Source organism: Leptosomus discolor, chromosome 1 (assembly GCF_034619465.1).
Source record: "Leptosomus discolor isolate bLepDis1 chromosome 1, bLepDis1.hap2, whole genome shotgun sequence".
Classification (NCBI taxonomy): Eukaryota; Metazoa; Chordata; class Aves; order Leptosomiformes; family Leptosomidae; genus Leptosomus; species Leptosomus discolor.
The window spans coordinates 88,914,606-88,935,174 of record NC_141391.1 but is presented as its reverse complement, the minus strand read 5'-3'; the positions used below and the strand labels follow the sequence as shown (position 1 = coordinate 88,935,174).

The 20,569-nt window shown below is 42.3% G+C and overlaps 1 protein-coding gene across 1 annotated transcript in view; it reads right to left on the bottom strand.

Annotated features, from left to right (window-relative positions):
- PDK3 (pyruvate dehydrogenase kinase 3) overlaps positions 1–20,083 on the bottom strand; it is a 59,968-nt gene extending 39,885 nt beyond the window's left edge. Inside the window, exon 1 of the mRNA XM_086468421.1 lies at positions 19,978–20,083. Coding sequence (XP_086324547.1) covers positions 19,978–20,083 — 106 coding nt within the window. The remainder of the gene's footprint in view (positions 1–19,977) is intronic.
- Between the last annotated feature and the right edge of the window lie 486 nt (positions 20,084–20,569).

Below are 20,569 nucleotides of genomic sequence, written 5' to 3'. Positions count from 1 at the left end.
ACAGCTAACCCACCACCAAAGACTTTTTCAAAGTTTTAGATTCAACTTTCTCTGAATGCTGGATGTGCTCCCACTAAAATAATACACCTTTAATAACAACGGATTTCTACGCAACTTTTACATTCATGTTGAGTTGAAGTTACTTGAATAAAGGCTAGGTTACCATTTCATCCTAAAGAGTCTTTAAATACAAATATATATTTTCTTTAAGTGAAGACTGATTTGCTGACATAGCACAGGGCTTCCTTTGTACAGACTCAGTAATGATATATGATATACTTGTGCTTACTTGTCGAACACCTAAATTTAGATTTCAAGCACTAGTAACAAATGAGCACAACAAAAAGTTGCCTAGCTTGTGGTTTTAATACTTAAAGATAAAGCATTTGAAAATATTTTAAAGCATTTTGTTGTTTGTTTGTTTAAAGATTTTTAAGTAGATTGAAAGTTTTGGAGTGGTATTTCAACTTACTGAAAATTTTCTGAAAGTCAGAAGTTAGGGAAGATTTTCATTTCAAGAAAAACAGCTAAAAAATTATTTCCCTAAACTGGCAGTTGTGTGGTTTCTAATATCAGCATCTCACCTGTTGATCAGCCTGCATGCTACACTATATCCATGAAAGAAACATCAACTCATGCAAGAGTCTGAAGTTCCCAATGGCAGGTATGAGAGATTAAAAATACCAGAGAGAACGCCCAAGAAACCACAGCACCATGAAGTCTTAGATCCCCTACAGCTTATCAGAAAGTCTGAATCCTATTTCTTGAATTGACTGTTTCTAGCTATATATCTACCGGGAATGTTTCAGTAAGCTGCGTAAGAAATTACCCTCTAATTTGGTCTTGCCACCTGTGAGAAGACAGAACAACAGTCCAAGTCTCCAGATCCTTCCAAAAGCCAACAGAATTTCATTGCATAGTTTAGCCAGTCCCAAACATACTAATGGAAAAAAATAAATTAATGAAAACACCCTCACTTTTGGAGGTATACAAATCCATCATGAATAACTGTTCTCATCTCAAACTGTTGAGTTGTTAAAGATTTTAAATACCATTTCTGAGGTACATAAGCTGTTAGACACCTAAGATTCTGCATTAGGAAAACAAAACCCTTTCAGAACAGTGCATCAGAAATGTAATTGTTTCAGTTTTCACAAGTTCTGCATTAATTTTCATGAAGATAAAACTATGACAGAGCTCCACAGAAGAATTAAGCAATACTCTGCTTTGTTAACAGCCTTGTGAAGAATGGACAGATACGTTACCAACACTGCAAACTGGACCCTTTAAGTATATGAGTAATCTCTAGAATTAGTTCTACTTCATTAAAACTCCTTCTTCCTAACCTCATAATCAATGTTTAATGCAGGCAGAACAGCCAAAAAAGGGCATTCTAGTGGACAGCATCTGTTTTATTTCATACATACACATTTATATACCCAGAAAACACAAAGCAAAGAGATCTCTTTAAAAGTATGCTTTTAAAAAACTGAAAATGGAAATATTAGAAGACACAAAGTGAAACATTTCTTATCCACAAAGCCAAGAAGGAAGGAAAGCAAGACATTGCATGATATATGGGGTTCACAATTTTACACACACCAACGTTTATTTCCGAGTATCTGTAATACAGCAACACTTGAGTGCAACTGAATAATAATTCAGTTTTGTTGCATTACGGGGAAAATTGTGCAGACCAAATTAAGTCAGGCAGTGAAACAGGTTTCTTACAGTGAGGAGTATCACATTAAGGTAATGTAAAGAACAAACCAAAGAGCATACTACCTCTTTGCTATAGGTCTACTCTGCTGTGGGGAACAAAGCAGGCCCCTACTGCTCTTCACAGTAGAATATAACCCTATAAAGTAATTCTGTTTTCTAAGGCACTAGATTTTAATTCAGGGTCAAGAGGCTAGATTACCTTCAGATTTTTACTCTTCTTAATGAAAGTTATATATTCAAGCTGGTTAAGAAACTCCTAGATTATACCCACGGTGCTTACAACTTAACTCAGAATTTGACCAAAGAGGATGAAGGGAAAGAACATGTAAAATAACCCACTTAACATTGGTAAACTACATCAATTTCTGAACATCTTCTAAAAGGGTAGATGGACCAAGCAGAAATCCAGATGACCAGAACAGTAAAACAGTCTGTGACAAAGGAATGAATGAATCTGACTGGATTTACCTAAGAAGAAATAGATAAATACAGCAACACTCTTCAAAGCCTTACAGTTCACTACAAAGGAGGCAGCAGTAACCTAGTCCATCAAGGACCAAACAAGTATTGTACTCAAACTGCAGAAGATTCAGTCATAATTTGACAGCAACTTCCTGATGGCAAACACTGTAAAAGACAGCAACCTGCTTTGCTGTTTCACCATCTGCCCAAAATTACATTAAGCTAGTTGATTCAGTTTCTGAACTGGAAATTAGACTTTGCACTGCCTAACATTCTTTGTAGCCCTAGTTTTCTCACGACCCAAGACAAAGAACGTGATCACCACGTGTCTTGTCAATCACCTCCAAAAAGAAAGCAGTACAATTTCGCACAGGGAAAGAAACAAGCAAAAAGCAAGAACTCTGAAGCAAGTCAGAGTTAATACAAACACAGCACAGATTGTGTAAATTAAGTTATACAATAGAAGCTTGACAGAAAAATTGCAATAAAAAGCAAGGTATTTGCAAAGCAAGTAATATTCAAATTATTTCAAATGCTTACTACTGCATGCATATGTAGTGCAAAAACTAAAAGAAATGTCAAATGTCACCACAGTAGGTCTTCAAAAAGGCTTAAAAAGAGATTGTTTCATAAATGCTCTACCATCTTCAATCTTCTGAACAATCCTACCTGTTTGGGCTAGTCAGTCACCCTATACAAAACTGATACAGAAAAGCATATTCATAGCCTCATCTCTGCCACCTTCAAATCTTCAGTTCAAAACTACCACGGAAGAGAGATTGTGATGCAAATCTTGAGACTTTTGTTTAAGTACAAGCCAGTGTAGCAGACTGACAACAGATACAGCCTTCAACACAGCAAAAATTAGAAGATACCTTAGTCGAACAAGGATCTAAGCAGTGATTGCCTGGACTTCACATCAAACTAAGGTCAGTGAAGAATACTCTACAGACAACCTTCCATATACATCCTTACACATGACAGAAACAAGCTAGGGTTTGTAGCAATACAGTGGGAATGGCACCTACACAAACATTGCTGCATTTGGAATGGTCACCATCCATGAGACAGAATGTCTCTAAATAATGCTGGATTTGCTTATGCAGTGAAGTATGACACACCTGAAGAACTGATTTGACTGCTCTTGCTCAAGTGTGAATTGAGAACTTAGGTAAACTTATTTAAGTTAGACAGTGAGACATTAAGATTTCAGAAGAAGTTCAACCAGAAGGTGGCATTTAATATTAAAATCAATTTTCTTAAACATGAAAAGAAAAGGTGTCAGACATTTTCGACCAAAAATAAGTCATGCCAGTTATTCAATTATACAGGTACCAGAGGGGGGAAAAAAAAAGGATAAGAAAATGTATAAATAAAACATGAACCAGAAGCTTCGAGGTAACGCAGGTCACAAACGCAGGCTTGAACGCGTTAGATCTTCTAAATGCAGTACCATCAGATGGGAAAAGCTTAAAAGTGGAAAGTTTCAGGGTCGTTCAGGATATTCAGGATAATCAATATTATCAATAGTGGACCTATAATCCAAAGGAAATCCAGGAAGCAGAGTTCTACTTCCATATAAGTTTCTCTACTAACCTATGTTCCCCTCTCTGGGATTCAACTCTTCTCTAAACACTTACTCATCTCTTCCCTGTTTTCCTCCTTCACCTTTTACCCCATAGTGCTGAGAAATGGAAAACAAATGTAATGCTGATAACAAGGCCCACTCAGGCTCAGTGATCATATGCCTGTAGCATGTAGGGGGGGGAAAAAAAAATATTTTTCAACTGGAAAGAATGAACATTCATCACAGTGCGCTCTCTGAACCAGTATCTTTTCAGTTCCTTCCACTGCAGTGATGGAATTAGACAACTGTTGCAAAGCTGGACCTAGAGAAAACTTTTGTTCTTGGTCCTGCAACGAGAGGCACAAACAATGTAGAGGCTATTCACACACATGCAGCAGACCCTGATTCAGTTCTGGCAAATCCTATGAATGGGCAGAGCAATAGTATGCTGTCCAAGAGCCAGATTACAAAAGGATTAGTTCCATACAGAAGGCTGCACACAAACCTCGATTTTGCTGCAGAAAAGGGCAGAAACTCAGCATGAGACCATAAACTCTGGTTCCTCCAGAACATTATCCAATGCTATCAGTTCAGCTGCCAGATTCCCACACTCACCAAATACCCATTTGAGAACAGACTACAGTAGTGGTCCTTCACAGATGATGATGAAAGTCACCGGCTTCGAAACCTAGTATGGCTGTCACATGCCCAGCAGGGTACTGAACTGCCAGGGTCACATCATAAAAGCATCAGTAGTTTCTGCGTATTAACACTCACCTGTCAGAGGAGACAGGAAAAGAAGAAACTAAGTGCTCTTTTTACTCTTCTCACTGCACCCAGAGGTCTAGTTCTCTCCATTAACTATGTATCTAACAGCGAGCCGAGACATTAGATACCACACTACTTTAAGACTCGAAGCAGCAAAGTCCCACCTGCTGTATGTCTGAGAGGGGGGACTCCATTCAGAATCCATAAAAACAAGATCAGAGGCCTCTCACCTCCTGTCCCTGTGAAACTACTACTATTGCTTTTATCTAGGGCAAACTAAAGGAAGAAAGACAGGAAGGCAGGAGTGATCGACCATATCTACTCTTTTTCTCTTGAGCTTCCAGAATACTTTTTAGCTCCTGTACAGGGAAACAAAACAAACAAGCGAAGCAGAGATATGGAGAAATCTTCACAAGAATACACAAAAAGATCAAGGCATCAGAGCAAACTGAGCAAAGGCTAAAACTAATAACTTGCTGCTGAAGCTAGGAAACCAGAACTAAAGAAGGATCAATGAATTCCACTGATTATACACCATTTCAGGAGCATGGGCTATATATCAAGAGGCAAACAAGCTATGCTTGACCAGCCCCAATAAATGTGGCTACAAAAAAAAAAAAAAAACACACCACAAAAAAACAACCCACCACAAAGCCAGAACAACCCCAGCATTCCTGTTCCCCAACAGAAATTAAGACGTTTCCAGCATACTCTCCAGGTATTTATCTCACCAGTGACTAAAAATACCAATCCCACAAAAAGCACACAGGCTTTGTTTGTTTGGTAAAACATAGGGCTTTGTAAAACCCAACGAAGATGATGAAGCAAAGGGAAAAAGAACACACACAATATGACTGAAGACGCTGACTTTCACTCTCTACCACAGGCTGCCTCTAAGAAAGCTGTATGTTGAAACTGGATTCCCTTTTCCGACCTACCACATCGCGCTCCAGGATAGCGGGCACAGCCTGTACAGCAGTTCCAACACAGGCAGCCAGCAGATGGCCAAATTGAAGGATCTGGCCCCACGCTAACCTTAGGTCTTCAGCCTGGTTTTAGACATCTCAGACCTGAGCTTCAGCCCAATTTCCATCACTGCTCTCTAAGGCTACTTCCACCAACATCTACAAATTTTTCATTGAAGTGCTTTGTTTTAAGGACATGCTTTCACCTGGCATATTAAGAGATTGATTCTATGTCACTAAGGAAATTGGAGAAACTCTGACGTTTCAGAAAATGAAGAATTAAGGACAGGAAAATATTTTTAGATCTTACTGAACTATAATAAACACATCACTCATGAAGTCTGAACAATTAAGTTCTGTTACAACAACTACTGCCAGAAAATCAGCTAAAGCCAGAGGAGTTAAAGTCTGCAAGTAAGCTTTCCCACATAACTTGTTTCTGTTCTTCAGTCCAATTCTCATTACTAGTTGCACCTTTGCAGTCTAAGGGAAAGCACACTGATAGAGGTGCTCGAGTCTTCTCAGTCTAGATGATTTACACTCATGGATGATAATTTAGTTGTTAACACTATACAACCATTGATTTCCACTCTGCACCATTTCATTGCTAAGTGCAATCCGAACTAGCAAACTCACATGCTAGTTAACTTTTCAGTTAAACTTTCCAACAGTCATGTGACACAGCACACGGATAAAGTACCAGAGCCGAAGTTGAGCTTAATAAACCATTTCTGATTTATGCAATTCAACTAACAACAGATTCAAGCACTCTTTGACTGCCAGGTCAACTGTAGCACTTACTTTCTATTCCAAAGGAAAATTTTAGGATACCATTCACTAATGAGAATGCATTAGTCTATATTCTGTTGTCTAAATGACCAGTCCAAATCCCATTCACAATCAAAGGTCTAGACTTCATAGAACCACAGAATGGTTTGGGCTGTGAGGGACATCAAAGACCATCTAGTTCCAACCCCCCTGCCATGGGCATGGACACCTTCCACTAGACCAAGTTCCTCAAAGCCCCATCCAGCCTGGCCTTGAACACTGCCAGGGAGGGGGCAGCCACAGCTTCTCTGGGCAGCCTGTGACAGTGCCTCACCACCCTCACAGTCAAGAATTTCTTCCTCATATCTAATCTAAATCCACCCTCTTTCAGTTTGAAACCATTACCCCTCATCCTATCACTGCACTCCCTGATCAAGAGTCCCTCCCCACCTTTCCTGCAGGCCCCCTTTAAGCACTGGAAGGCCGCTGTAAGGTCTCCTCGGAGCCTTCTCTTCTCCAGGCTGAACAACCCCAACCCTCAGCCTGTCCTCACAGGGGAGGGTGCTCCAGCCCCCTGGTCATCTTCGTGGCCCTCCTCTGGACCCACCTGAGCAGGTCCACGTCTCTTTTGTGCTGGATGCAGCACTCCAGGTGGGGTCTCACCAGAGTGGACCAGAGGAGGAGAATCACCTCCCTCAACCTGCTGGCCACACTTCTTTTGATGCAGCCCAGGATGTGATTCTGGGCTGCGAGCGCACATTGCTGGCTCATACTCAGTTTTTCATGCGCCAGCACCCCAAGTCCTTCTCCGCAGGACTGCTCTCCATCCACTCATCTCCCAGGCTGCATCTGTGCTTGGGAATGCCCCAGCCCAGGTGCAGGACCTTGCACTTGGCCTTGTTGAACTTGATGAAGTTTGCATGGGCACAAATCTCCAGCCTGTCAAGGTCCCTAGACAAGTAAATGTTGTACTTAAGGACATGGTTTAGTGTCCTAGAGCTAGGACAAAGCTTGGACTCCATGATCTCAGAGGTCTCTTCTAACCAAAACCGTTCTATGTTCTCTCCAGCTTATGGACCGCACCACACAGCTTGGTGGTGTCAGCAAACTTGCTGAGGGTGCACTCGGTCCCACTGTCTATGTCACCACAAAGATGTTAAACAGCATTGGTCCCAGTACTGACCCCAGAGGAATGCCACTCATCACTGGTCTCACAGCTCAGACATTGAGCTGTTGACTGTTACTCTTTGAGTGAGACCATCCAGCCAATTCCTTATCCAGTGAGCGGTCCATCCATCAAATCCATGTATCTCCAATTTTGAGACAAGGATGTCATGCAGGACAGTGTCAAATGCTTCGCACAAGTCCAGGTAGATGACATCAGTAGCTCTTCCCTTATCTACCAACACTGCGATCCCACTGTAGAAGGCCACCAAATTTGCCCTCAGTGAAGCCATGCTGGCTGTCAATCCCCTCCTTATTTTCCATGTGCCTTAGCAGAGTTTCCAGGAGGATCTGTTCCATGATCTTGCCAGGCAGAGGTGAGATTGACTGGCCTGTACCTCCCCGGGTCTTCCTTCTTTCCCTTTTTGAAAATGGGGGGTGATGTTTCCCCTTTTCTAGTCAGTGGGAACTTTACCGGACTGCCACGACTTCTCAGATATGATGGACGGTGGCTTAGCAACTTCATCCGCCCATTCCCTCAGGTCCCACAGATGCATCTCATCAGGTCCCATGGACTTATGCACCTTCAGGTTCCTTAGATGGTCTCGAACCTGATCTTCTTCTAAAACTTGAGAAGTTCAAAATCAAGTAAGTATAACTACTCTTCAATTAGTATACAGAAAAAATATACTTATCTCCACTCATCCCCAAAACCTCTGAAAGAGTCAGCTTGTTTATGTCTTATGTGTATTAATTACTATGGCCATATAGGTAAATACCACTGGTGCCGAGAGAAAGTTGGTTCACATTTTCATGTAAATGCAGGTTAAGGACAAAATGTCAGACAGCTGCCATTAGTGCAACCAGGCAGCTCAACATGGATTAAGTAATTGCATTTATTATTACATTAGCCATACACTAGTGTAATAATAAATAACATAGTAATAATAATGTAGTAAGTTGCAACATATAACTTGCAAACTCCGGTAAGCTTGCTTCAGGTAAATGTCCTCCGAATGAAACTGACTGTGCTGAAAAGCAGCTGAACTCACTACTGAACTGGAATACATAAACAGAAGGAATTAACAGATGCACAATTCACTGCAGACCTATCAAAGTCTTAGTCAAACAGCAATTGTTAATTTTAACTCTTAAAGCCACAGCCTTCCTGCCATAGAAAAGACTCAAGGGAAGATGTATATGTCTCAAGAGGAACAGTTTATCATGTAACCACTTCTAAAAGCTGTAAACCAGTATGACATATTATACAGAACAATCCAAATTAAAATAAAAGCATGATTTTTTTAAAAAATAAGCTTCCCTGAACTAAAACTAATGTTTAACTGCTTACCACTCAGTCCTAACGAAACAACTTTTTGAGTATTTTAAAGCATTTGCCAGGAGAAAGCACAGTAATCAAAAGGATCTATAAAGTTTAAAGCAGAGGCGCTCAAGCAATTACCCACAGGCCATATTATTTTTTAGACACATAGGTGCAAGGCTGTCTTTCCTTGGGGTAATTTGGGAGTAGGCCGAAAGTCAGATGAATCATTTTAGCAGCTGAGATTTGTCTTGCCCATAGCACAAGCGCTCACCCCACAGTACACGACAGGCAAAGAGCCAAAACACTCTTGGGAGAAACCGTGGCCCAGATCAGGTTCCTGATCCCAGATCTATCCATGCAACCCAAAGACTTCTTCCCCAACCAAGTGCAAGAAGCCTCTAAAAAAAAAAAAAAAGTGGCTCTTCAGACTATATCAGCTCCTCTTCCACTAACACTCTTGAGACCCAAGCGGGGACTACTCCAAGAGCAGGAAAGACATGCACATGCTGTGCAGCACATCAACCCTGGCCTGCGCTGCATAGGGGCTCTGAGGCTTTCAAACAGGAGATCCTAGACAAAACAAACTTAGTGTTTTGTTCTGGCAAGACTCAAAATTTTAAAACAAATTAAAAAAAAAAAACGTACATGAGGCTTAAGACACCAAGCCAAAGAAACTTTATTCCCTGTTTGTTGCTCTCTGATCAGATTGTTACAATGAACTGACCAGAAAAGACTGAATTTTGCTCCTTTGATCTCATAAACACATTTCACTCACATAAAAGGTAAAGATCTATGTCACATTGAAGGTTATAATTAGATGTTCCAAATTTTTAACACTCTCCCTAAGCTCTCACAGCTTTGACCACTTCTTCCCTAACCATTATGAAAAACTTCCGTAATTCCTACCAACTGTTTCGGAAAAATATAAATCTCTGCTTTATCCTTCAGTCCCTGTCAACATGCCAAAGGGAAAGTTATTCCAAATCCCCAGCACAAATAACGGTTATGACCAGACTCACACAGTTAATGCCAATTACATAAAAATACTGCCAATACCACATGGTTCAGTTTCCCTTCAGTCTCAGTGTAACTTCTTAACTTTGCCTCTTTCTCTATTTACACAGTCTTAAACCTAACTCTGAAAAATATTGACTAAAATTTGCACGAGTGTACTATTGTAAGGAATTAAGGCAATGAAAGTAGTTATAATACCCTGTAACTTATTTTACATTGACTACAAGCTAATCTGCCAGTTTTTATACATACACACCCACAGAGCAATAGCCGCCTCTTCCCAGGCAAAGAAAATAATTCAAACAAACAGGGCAAAGAAACATGTGAGAGACTGTCACATTTACACAGAAAGGTTCAGAGGAAAAAAGGGTTAACATAATAATCTCTTATAACACACAAAGTATCAGAAAAAGGAGGAGAATTGCACATCTCAGTCACAGTTCAGTGCTCTAACCCATCCTTCCAATCTACTACTCCAAGAAGAAAACTTACATTTAACTGACTCCAGGAACATACACATAAATCTATGCCTAATTCTATTACGGCTTATATTGGTTTGGGCCATGGGGAACCGGCGAAACACAACTCACCCTCCACAGAACAGAACTGTGAATATCAACAACTGCTAGTGAAACGTAGATTATGTATGAAGTGTTCTTCATAAACATGTGTACTGAGTCTGGCTGGGATGAAGTCAGCTTTCCTGACAGAACCCGTAAGGTGCTGGGATTTGGGATTAAAAGTGTTGATGACATACCTGTGTTTTGGCTATGCTGAACAGCACTTGCACAGCATAAAGGCTTTCTCTCTTTCTCTTGCACTCAGCCCCTATCCCAGCAAGTAGGCTTGGAGGTGGGTAAGAGGCTGGAAGGGGACAGAGCCAGGACAGCCGACCTAAACTGGACAAAAAACAATGTTCCATACTACACAGTGTCATGCCCAGCAATAAAAAACTAGGTGGCTCTGTCTCTCAAGACAGCCATTACACAGAGACTACGTGGGCATCAGTCTGCTTGTCAGAGATGGCAAGTGACTGCCTTTGCATCATTTGTTTCTCTTCCTCTTTCCTTCCTCATGAAAATGTCTTTATCTCAACGCATGAGTTTCCTCACATTTGCCCTTTCTATTCTCTCTCTCATGCCAATGGCGGGTGGGAGAAGGGAAGCAAGCACCTGTGTAGGTGCTTAGCTGCTGGATGGGGTCAACCCACCAGAACACTGCACACCTACTATATAGCAATCTCATCTTAAAGTTATTCCATAGTTTTTTCCTTTTTTTTTTTTTTCATTAAGAATGTCACAGGGGACTGTGCCAAAACTTCACAAAAAGCCAGAAACAGCATCTACTGCTACTGCCTTGGCAAATGTCAAATTAACTTAAAAATCAGACCACCTCAACACAATTTATTGTCTCTCTACCACCTTATTATGTCTTGATGCTCATCTATGTTTTACTCCATCATTAGCACTATCATTTTTTCAGCTACTTCACTCAACCTGACTAATGTCCTCTTCCTTTTCTTTGAAAGGCAAGTACTGTATTTTCCCACTTCCACAACTGTGGGGCCATCATCATCAGCTATTTCCATGAAGCCCGTAAGCAACAGCTGTGCCGCACCAGGCCACTCACATTTGCAGAAGAAAGCGTTCAGCTACTCACAAAACACAGCTTTGGCTTACTTCTGCTGGCACCCACTAAGCCAAGAGGATCTAGAGGTATTTCAGCTTATCTAAAATTTGTATCAGGGACAGGGGGCAGTTGTGATTTCCTTTAAGTTTCTGGATACAATTTATCTTTTTCTGAAGATCAAGACAAAGATGAATTCAGTCTTTATCATTATGTATACTTTCATCAAGAAAATGCTACACTTCAGCATTCTCCTTAATTACTATAAATGATCTCAGTATCTTTTGTTCTGCTTTTCTGTCCCATGACTTTTCACCTTTGCTGTTATTTGTACTGCAGCCTGAGATACGTGTCCTTGTGTGGCTGGTTGACCCTGGCTGGATGCCAGGTGCCCACCAAAGCTGCTCTATCACTCCCCCTCCTCAGCTGGACAGGGGAGAGAAAACATAACAACAGGCACATGGGTCAAGATAAGGACAGTTTAATAAAGAAATGCAAAGGAAAACAAAAGGTTTTATTCTCTACTTCCCATCAGCAGGTGATGTCCAGCCACTTCCGGGGAAGCAGGGCTTCAGTGCGTGTAGCGGTTTCTCCCCCACCTTCCTCCTCTTTCCACCTAGCTTACACTGCTGAGCAGGCGTCACATGGTATGGAATATCCCTTCAGTCAGTTTGGGTCAGCTGTCCTGGCTGTGTCCCCTCCCAGGATCTTGCCTACCCCCAGCCTTCTGGGGAAGTGTTGGAGAGGCAGCCTTGATGCTGTGTGAGCCCTGCTCAGCAGTAGCCAACACACTGGTCCGTTATCAGCGCCTTTCCACCTACCAACACAAAGCATAGCACTACGAGGGCTCCATCTCAGATAGACCCACTACACTTTCCTTCCAGTTTTCATAGGATTCTTTTTTAATGAACTGTATTGCTGGAATTCCTAACACTGCTCTGCTGCTCTCTTACCTTTTGCCTGCACCAGCATTTCTCTTTCTGAAACTGACAGATCATTTTATATTCCATAGGTCTTAGGAGAGACCCTATCTACCTACTTCCTTAGCATGTAAAAGTTATGCTACTTTAAAATCACTATCTGTCATTTCTTCCATTCCCCAGGGGAAGGAATGCTCTCAATTCATGACCATTTTCATCAAAATTTAATTAAGTTTCAGATTTTCAAGCACATCCTTATTAGTCCAAATACAGTCTAAAGCAGTCCCTTCAACAATTTCTACCAGTTCTGTAAGAAAAAGGTGTCCCAAACATTCTTAGCTCTTCCAGAACTACAAAACCTACCTTTTTATCCTTCCAGAAAGTAGTTCTGCCAAGCCCTCAATTTCTGATAAGCTATATTCTGTCATTTCTATTATCGATAAAAATAAAAACACACTAGTGTTGCTTACTATTTCACGTGGATTATGCATTCTTGTCCTCTTTCTTTCACCAAAAGACACTCAACTGTCTGCTTCAATGCCATATTGGCTTCAGCAAGAAAATGCACGAGTACGCACACATGCACGTATGCAGTGTAACATCACCTTTCTGAGCACCCGAGGACTGCAGTAGCACCTTTGGTGGGCCCAAAGACAAACAGAACACAGACTAAGAAATCTTCTGCCATTCAGGGAAACAAAACACAATCAATTCCATCAGTTGGAGGATGCTCACTTGCAGACTACTAGCCCATCCTTACAGGCAAGGAGTGGCCAGTCAAATCACCTACTGAAGGCACTGTTTCCAATGCTTAAGCTTTATAAGAGACACCCCCCTCCCCCCCCCCCCCAAAAAAAAAAATCTACTGCCTTGGTGATCCAGTTCGATCATCCACAGGAGTTTATGGAGTTTGTACTATAATTCTACTAAAATATTGAAGTCAGAACACATGAAGGCTCAATTACTCATAGAAATGAAGTCTTCCTTTATTGCATTATCAAAATAGGTAAAAACTTAAACCAAAGCTAACATTTTTCAAGAACTCTGCAGAATGGCACTAACAAAGATTTAATTAGCAGCATAAAATTTGAAAACAAACCTTTTCTGAAAAAAAAAAAAAAGCTGACTAGCAAACAAGCACATTTAATCCCTGAAACAGCCTCCAAAAGTGACTGATCTAGATAATTCTGTAAATTAAATGCACCATGATCTAATATTACATATTACTCCCACATCCACAAATCTCCATCACACCACAGTTCAACAGCGACTGCTGAACAAAGTTATCTAACCACAATGACTCTCCCAGACCTTCACAACAATCAATATTAGGCCTTATAAAATCCTTCAATATTATATATAGTATTGAAATACCACTGCCTGCCAGAGACTGGCAGCGTTGTAAATAGTAACAGGTTATAAATAACAACAGTTGCATCAAGCAAAGGCTTCCAGCTACTTGCTGTGCTACAGCCCATTCAAAGAAAACTCTTTTTTTATATTATGAAATGCAAACTTCATCCACACTCAGATCTAGAGAATGAAGGACTGAATACAGAAAAGCAATAACCCCAAAATAATTCACAAACAAAAGCAGACAGATAACTCATCTTGCACATACAGCTTTCACTGTGACAGAAGGCTAGCCTTTCAGGGTAAAACCAAAACAGCAGTAAAATGACTCTATTCCAATATTAGGCAAAATCCTCTCATGATTCTATTTAAAGCTCTGACAGACATATTTGAAGAATAATATTGAAAATCCTTAAAAAGCCAAAAAAAAAAATTCCATGGTATTTTCACAAGGCTTGAAATAACTCATTTAACAAATGTATTCAGCTTTACAAAATTAAGACAAAATACTCCAACACAACTACCTCACAGTGCAAAAATTCCAGGCATCAAAGGATCCCAGCCTACCAACAAAAGCTATAACAAAATTGCTGGTTGGAAGCTGAAGCCAGTCAGATGAAAATAAAAGACAGTAACATCCGACCAGCATTCACCTTTCTGATCCAATTCAGCAGTTAGCACACCAACGGTTAACATTCACGGCAAGAGGAAATTTTTTTTGAAGATGCATTTAAATCAAGCACAAGGTTTTAAGGTCAATGCACAGACAGCAGTAGAAAAAACACAGCTGCAGGCAATAAATAGCAGGTAATGATTTAACAGTATCTTTTAGCCTAAACTTTGCAAGTGCCTTAGATGCACAGCCCCTCCACTAACACTGTGTTTAAAAAACCCCCAGGAAACTTCTAATATCTTTTTGTGTAAAAAATCTTCTAACAGTTACCTTTCATCAGAAGATTAATAATTATGTTTGGAGACATAAGGTTGCTTTCGATCTCTACTTTCCTACCCCTGTTGTTCAAATTGTATGTGCTAGCTACCTTTACAGTGGCACGTTTTCAGTTCCAGCACCGACGCATGCCTGCTGCCAACACACAGTGCAAACACTTGCAGAAACCTCATCTGATACTGCACGTACAACTGACAATAACTGACAACAATGCCAATACCTGGTTTACTCTTTCTATCAGTTTTGGAAGAGGCCGACAAGTTTCCTCAAGACAGGTAAGTTTAATAGGTACCACATGAACTAAATCAATACGATCAATGAATCAATGAACAATTTCATACCAAAAATTATATGCAAAAATAGGGAGGATCAATCGCTTGCCTTTCCCTCCAGATGTGCCCCAGGACACAACAGTTCCCAAACTGCAAGCACTCACTGTGATTATCTGCTGCATGCTCAGCTGTTCACAGTACAGTAAAATTACTAAATTACAGCCTTTGTGACATTTTTCAGTGTCATAGCTGTAGCAGTCGCCACAGGTATTTTGATTATAACTTATGAAATCAGGACCTCTTAAGCCACATTCCACAACCAGAATGCACTATGATTCACTATCTTCTGTCTTAAGCATATAACATGGCTTTTTTGTCCAAACTCATTAGTGACTATGTGGTACATGAACACTAACATATGACAAATAAGGAAGGGTAAGTGCCATTTTCTTTAGTTTTCCGTATACATACAAAGAGCTAATGAACAGCAAAGTTTAACCCTATAGGTACAAAATTCATCCAAAACACTCGGTTTGAGACTTAAAACAGAAAAGCTAGAATATAGCTAAGTACAAGTGGCCACGATAGCTTTAGTAGTAAACAAGCTTCAAAAGCACAAGGTACGCTTCAAAAGGTATGTGTTTTTGACGAAACAAACCTCAGACTCACAAAAGTCTCAGGCATTTCATCAGCTGAGCAGTGGCAATGAGAGTATTACACGGGTGCAGTATACTGCCATGTATTCATGATACAGCACTAGCACAAGTTCAAATGACTCTTTCATCCATGATCAAAGCACTACACAATTTATATTTCACCTGTGTCTTTATTTGTGCTTAATTATTTCATATGGAACCTTTTCAGTACAACCACTGCTTTCGCAAAACGTTCGTTATTATCTTTACTGTCAACTGAGGCACCCCAACATAACCCAAACCAAGCAGCTGAGTGGAGCTTGCTAGCTCAGGCACCGTTCAGCATCAGAACAGCTGTAAGGGTTTTGGCTCACACCTAGCCCTTATCAAGCCAGGTTGTAGTGCAGGCAGAATGAGCTCAAGTCTCTTTGCGTCCTTTTTTAAATAGCTAGGGCACTCCTAGACATACAATCTCTACTTTCCTCAAATAGACCTGCCTGATATGTTGTTTACTTTCCCCAGGCATACATGACCAATTGGCTGCCCACGTGTGTAGTTGCTGATGAAGATTACTGGGTATTTTGGATTAAGCTGTCATCCCCCAAGGCCCACCTTACACACTGAAGCAAATCTGAATTGAGATGCTGTATCAACATGGATCTCCAGCGGAGGCATTTTTTTTCCTCAAACAGTCTAGTCCCTAAAGTGTACAAAGATTCACGTACCTAATGTTAAACTACATCTCTACTTACAAGTTCATTTCAGAAAAGATTTTTAGTAATTATATCAGACTGGGTCATTTAGGAATGCCTGCACTTGGAAATCTACCAAAATAACTTCCAGAGTAACTACCTAGTTTGGAAGTACACAGCTGAATCCAGTTGGTTGGGTTTGTTTTTTTCCAGACCAGAATAATTATGGAGGCCTGGATAAACTTGGAGTGACATACTAACATTAAACAAGGTCAAAACTTGTTTATATTAGAACACACTTACCGAAGGTCATTCTTTTGCCAAGGAATGAGATTGTACCAGAATCTTGGGAAACGCACTTTGTAAGAAAGAGATCGAATGAACAGTACTCAAGAAGAGGGGGCAAACAGAAAATGAGCACAGAAAAAAGCAAAAAGCGGCATAGACAATCTGAGCACTCATACTTTGTGACACAGAGGTCCCAAGCCCATGACACAGTAACCTCTTACACAGTTGCGGCAGCTACAAAGATAGCTGCCAGCTCGACAGAAAGTAAATCACATATGGCAGAACACGGTGTGTAGAGACAAATAGGACTCAGCTATAAAAAACAACTGAGAATCACTGCTTTAAGTATTGCTTTCTGGTTTGTTTCACAGGGTTTTAGTACTAGTCAGCTAGCTTAAACAGCCAAACTGTCTTTTATAGTGGTTTAAATAACTGAATTAAGCTACCTGAGAAAGTTTTAAAATAAACATCATTAATTTCTATCATTGGAAAGGAACGGAGACTCTACAGCCCCACTATGCCCACAACTGCATTCCATACAACCCACACTGTTAGTAATTAAAAAAAGTCTAAGCTGTATGTCAATACACATTGCCACCAACTGTGTTTGAAGAGGCTCTTCAGCCCACAAGAAATAAAATGTTCCTCTCCCCCTACTCACCAGGATTTTGCAGAGACAAATTTAGAAGTCAGTTTAGTCTAAACCAATATAACCAATACAAAAAAAGACATGAAGACCAAAATGTAGTTTCATTATTGTCAGAAATTGACAAAAATCCTTCTTCAAATAAATTTGAATTACAGTAAGTGCAAATTCACTTTTTTTTTTTTAATACAAGAAACACACATACATCAGACAACAAAATCACAGACTGCCATGAGAGGGTTATTTGCACATTTCCTTTGGGCTTCTTCTTCTTTAACATTTGTTGAAAATTTAGTCATGTTTTTGTAACACAAGCACTACACTTACACAGCTCATAAAAAATACCATTTCTTTCTAAGGGAGACATTAGGTACCCTCTATAAGCTGGCTACAAAACAGAGCGTATTCTTCCCATCAGACATTCAGGCTAGGTAAACTCAACTGAACTGCACCTGAGTATCACACTCCTTATGCTTGACCTATTTGCTTTCTTGAATACTTGTGTTCTGTGTCACCAGCAAATTCTTTTTTTTTGGTAATTCAGGTATAAGTAATGTAGCTCCCTGACACAGTGCATATAGTCCAGGCCTTCCACACCTCGAGTGGTAAAACTCTTGCACCAACATCTTATATTTGTTGCCAGTTCCTCCTCTGAGCCTCTGAAGTCTCCAACAGGACCTGGAATTACCCAAAGCTGTCAACACCTAGGATCACACAACTAACTACATTGTTTTTAATCTATTTGATTAAACTGCTGTAATCTTCCTACTCAAGGTTTCCTAATACAGGCACTAAAGAGAAAGTAAGAGGAGATGTTCAGCAGCCTATAAGGCTTATTAAGATCAAGCTGATAGTTTTAGCAAGGCTGACAGAACTAAGACTACTAATATTAGAAACTCCTGGTGATCTTAGAAGCCTGAACCATAGGCATTTTTTTCTTCAGATGTTTTAAATGTCATCTACAATACAGTTTCCTGTCAGTCTTAAGACATGAATACACTTAAATATATAGCCTACACACACACAAGATTCCATAGACACGTCCAGTGACAACAGACTGGAGCACATCCAAAGAATTGGGCTGGCTGGGCTGTAACATACTGTTCTTACTCTGTTCATTCCCACTAACATAAACGAGGCTTAAAAACATAAAATAAGATTACTTCTTCTGGGAGAATCATGAGATACTCTTCAAACCATAAAGTAATATAAACACTACAGTGTTTAAAAAATATAGCATTATTAAAAGGCTGCCACATAAGAGACGTCCAAAAGCAAGTGGTAATGCAGGGGCAACTTAGAACAGTAGAAATCCTTTCCAAAAAGCAGAGCTTTGCCAGAGCATCCAAGTCATTAAAGTAAAGACTGAAATCTTTACACCTCTCTAGTCACAACTGAAAAGCCTCATGAACGTTAATACTTCCCAGCAACAATTTACAAAGCCAACTTTCAAACAGACAATGGTGAAATGATTTATTTAGTGCCACAGCTAAAATAAATATATTGTAAGTGTTAGGCCACTGCTCTTGCCAGCATGGAAAGACATGGCATAAGGAGCAAAAATGCCAGAGTAGGGAAAGCACAGCAGCAAAGGAAGGGGTGGGGAAGTGAGAACAAACTCATGTGAGCAGAGGCCAGAGAAAGAAAGCATGAGTTCTAGTCAGATTCTGCTTTTACGGTAACATAGGACAAGGTGTGATGTTGGTTTTTTTAAATGATAGAAAACTCTGTCTCACTCAGTTGTGGTAGCAAGCCCAGCACTGGCTCCTTATACTTAACAGCATTCTTTCACTAATACCATTGCCATAAATGTGCAATTGTTTCCACTTTTAATCACTTTCTGGCTTAAGACCACTGGGTCGTTTTTGTCACCTGGCACCCTTAGTGTAATAGTGCTTAAAGGAACACTCTACTAAGCTTCGTTGTATCACACATGACCTCTACCAGCAACAGTCACAGGATAATAAAACCTAAAAAACTTCTGTGTCAGAGAGCAGGAACCAAATAACCTCTGATACAAATATGAGAAGTTTATCATTATCTAGACCAAACCGTCAGTTTTCTAACAGCAACACAAGTCGTTTCTGGGCTTCCGAAAAGAAAAATGCTATTTATTCATCAGCAGCGCTACCCAAAGCGCATGAATTTTCCACAAACACAATCTCCTACGCAAGTACTGTCAGACTTCATGCCTGATGTTTAAGTAAGCCAATCTCTGCATGGAAGATGAATATTTTCACATTCAAGATCAGTAACTCACTTGTTCCTTCTGTCGCTAAGCTCAGAAAATTTCCGGTCAGAAACCCTTATTTTGACCCCCTTCCTCACGGAGCTTGCTGTCTGGGAATAACGCAAGGAAAGAGAGGCAAGCCTGCCCCTCCTGCCCCCTGACACCTCACCCCAGGAGGCCAAGGTGGCCAGGCAGAGCAGCGGCGGTGTTTACCACCGGCTGCCGACGGCCACGCACAGCTGGCTGTCACCGACGGAGCCCGCCTCGCACACGACGGACCCCCATCAGCCTGCGTGGTCTCCCGGGGCAGAGAAGCCGCGGCCCGGCCAGGCCGGGCGGGCGGGCCCCAAGGCGGCAGCGCGCACCGCCCGGCCGTCCCCCCGCCGTGACTGCGCACCCCGGGCTCCCCAGGCCGCACGCAGGGGCGGGCCCCGCCGCCCAGATGCTGGGCGAGTAGACGAGGCCTAGACGCCGGCCTCCTCCTCCGCCGCTCCCCCGGCTCCGGGCGGGCCCTCGCCGCTCCTCCGCGGCGGGAGAGCCGGGGTGACCCCCACCCCTTACCCCACTCCCGCAGCGGCGTGGTAGGGGCGGCGGGCGACCCCCGCCACTCACCGAAGTCGAGGAACTGCTTGATGGAGAGGGGCGAGGGGGAGAATCGGGAGTAGTACTCGATCTGCTTGGGGATGGGGCTCTTCAGCAGCGCCCCGCACAGCCGCATGGCGCGGCGCGGCCGCGGCCACGGTTCCTCTCCGCCGCTCCGCTCCTCTTCCCTCCCCAGCGGCTGCACTAGGGAGCGGCGGCGGCGGCGGCGCAGCCTCCCGCGCTCATGCCAGGGTAGCGGCCAGCCCGGCGGCGCCCGTCGCCCTCTGCGGCCCGGCCCGGCCCGGCGGGAGGGGCGAGCGGAGGGAGCCGCCCCGCCCCGCCCCTACCCGACCCCCGCGCGCTCCCGCCCGGCCCGGCGCAGGCGCACGCCCGCGGAGAGAGAGAGAGACCGCGAGGGAGGGAGGGAGGGGCGAGGCGGGCGCGAGCGAGCGAGTAGCGCGTGTCGTCCGTCCGCCGTCCTTTCCCGACGCCCGAACGCGCAGGCGTGTCGCCGCGAGGGGCGGGGCGGGGCGGGGCGGGGCGGGGCGGGGCCGTGCGCGGAGTGAGGCGGGTGGCTGAGGGGAGCGGGGCCTGGCGGGGCGGGAAGCGGGGCGCGGGGCTC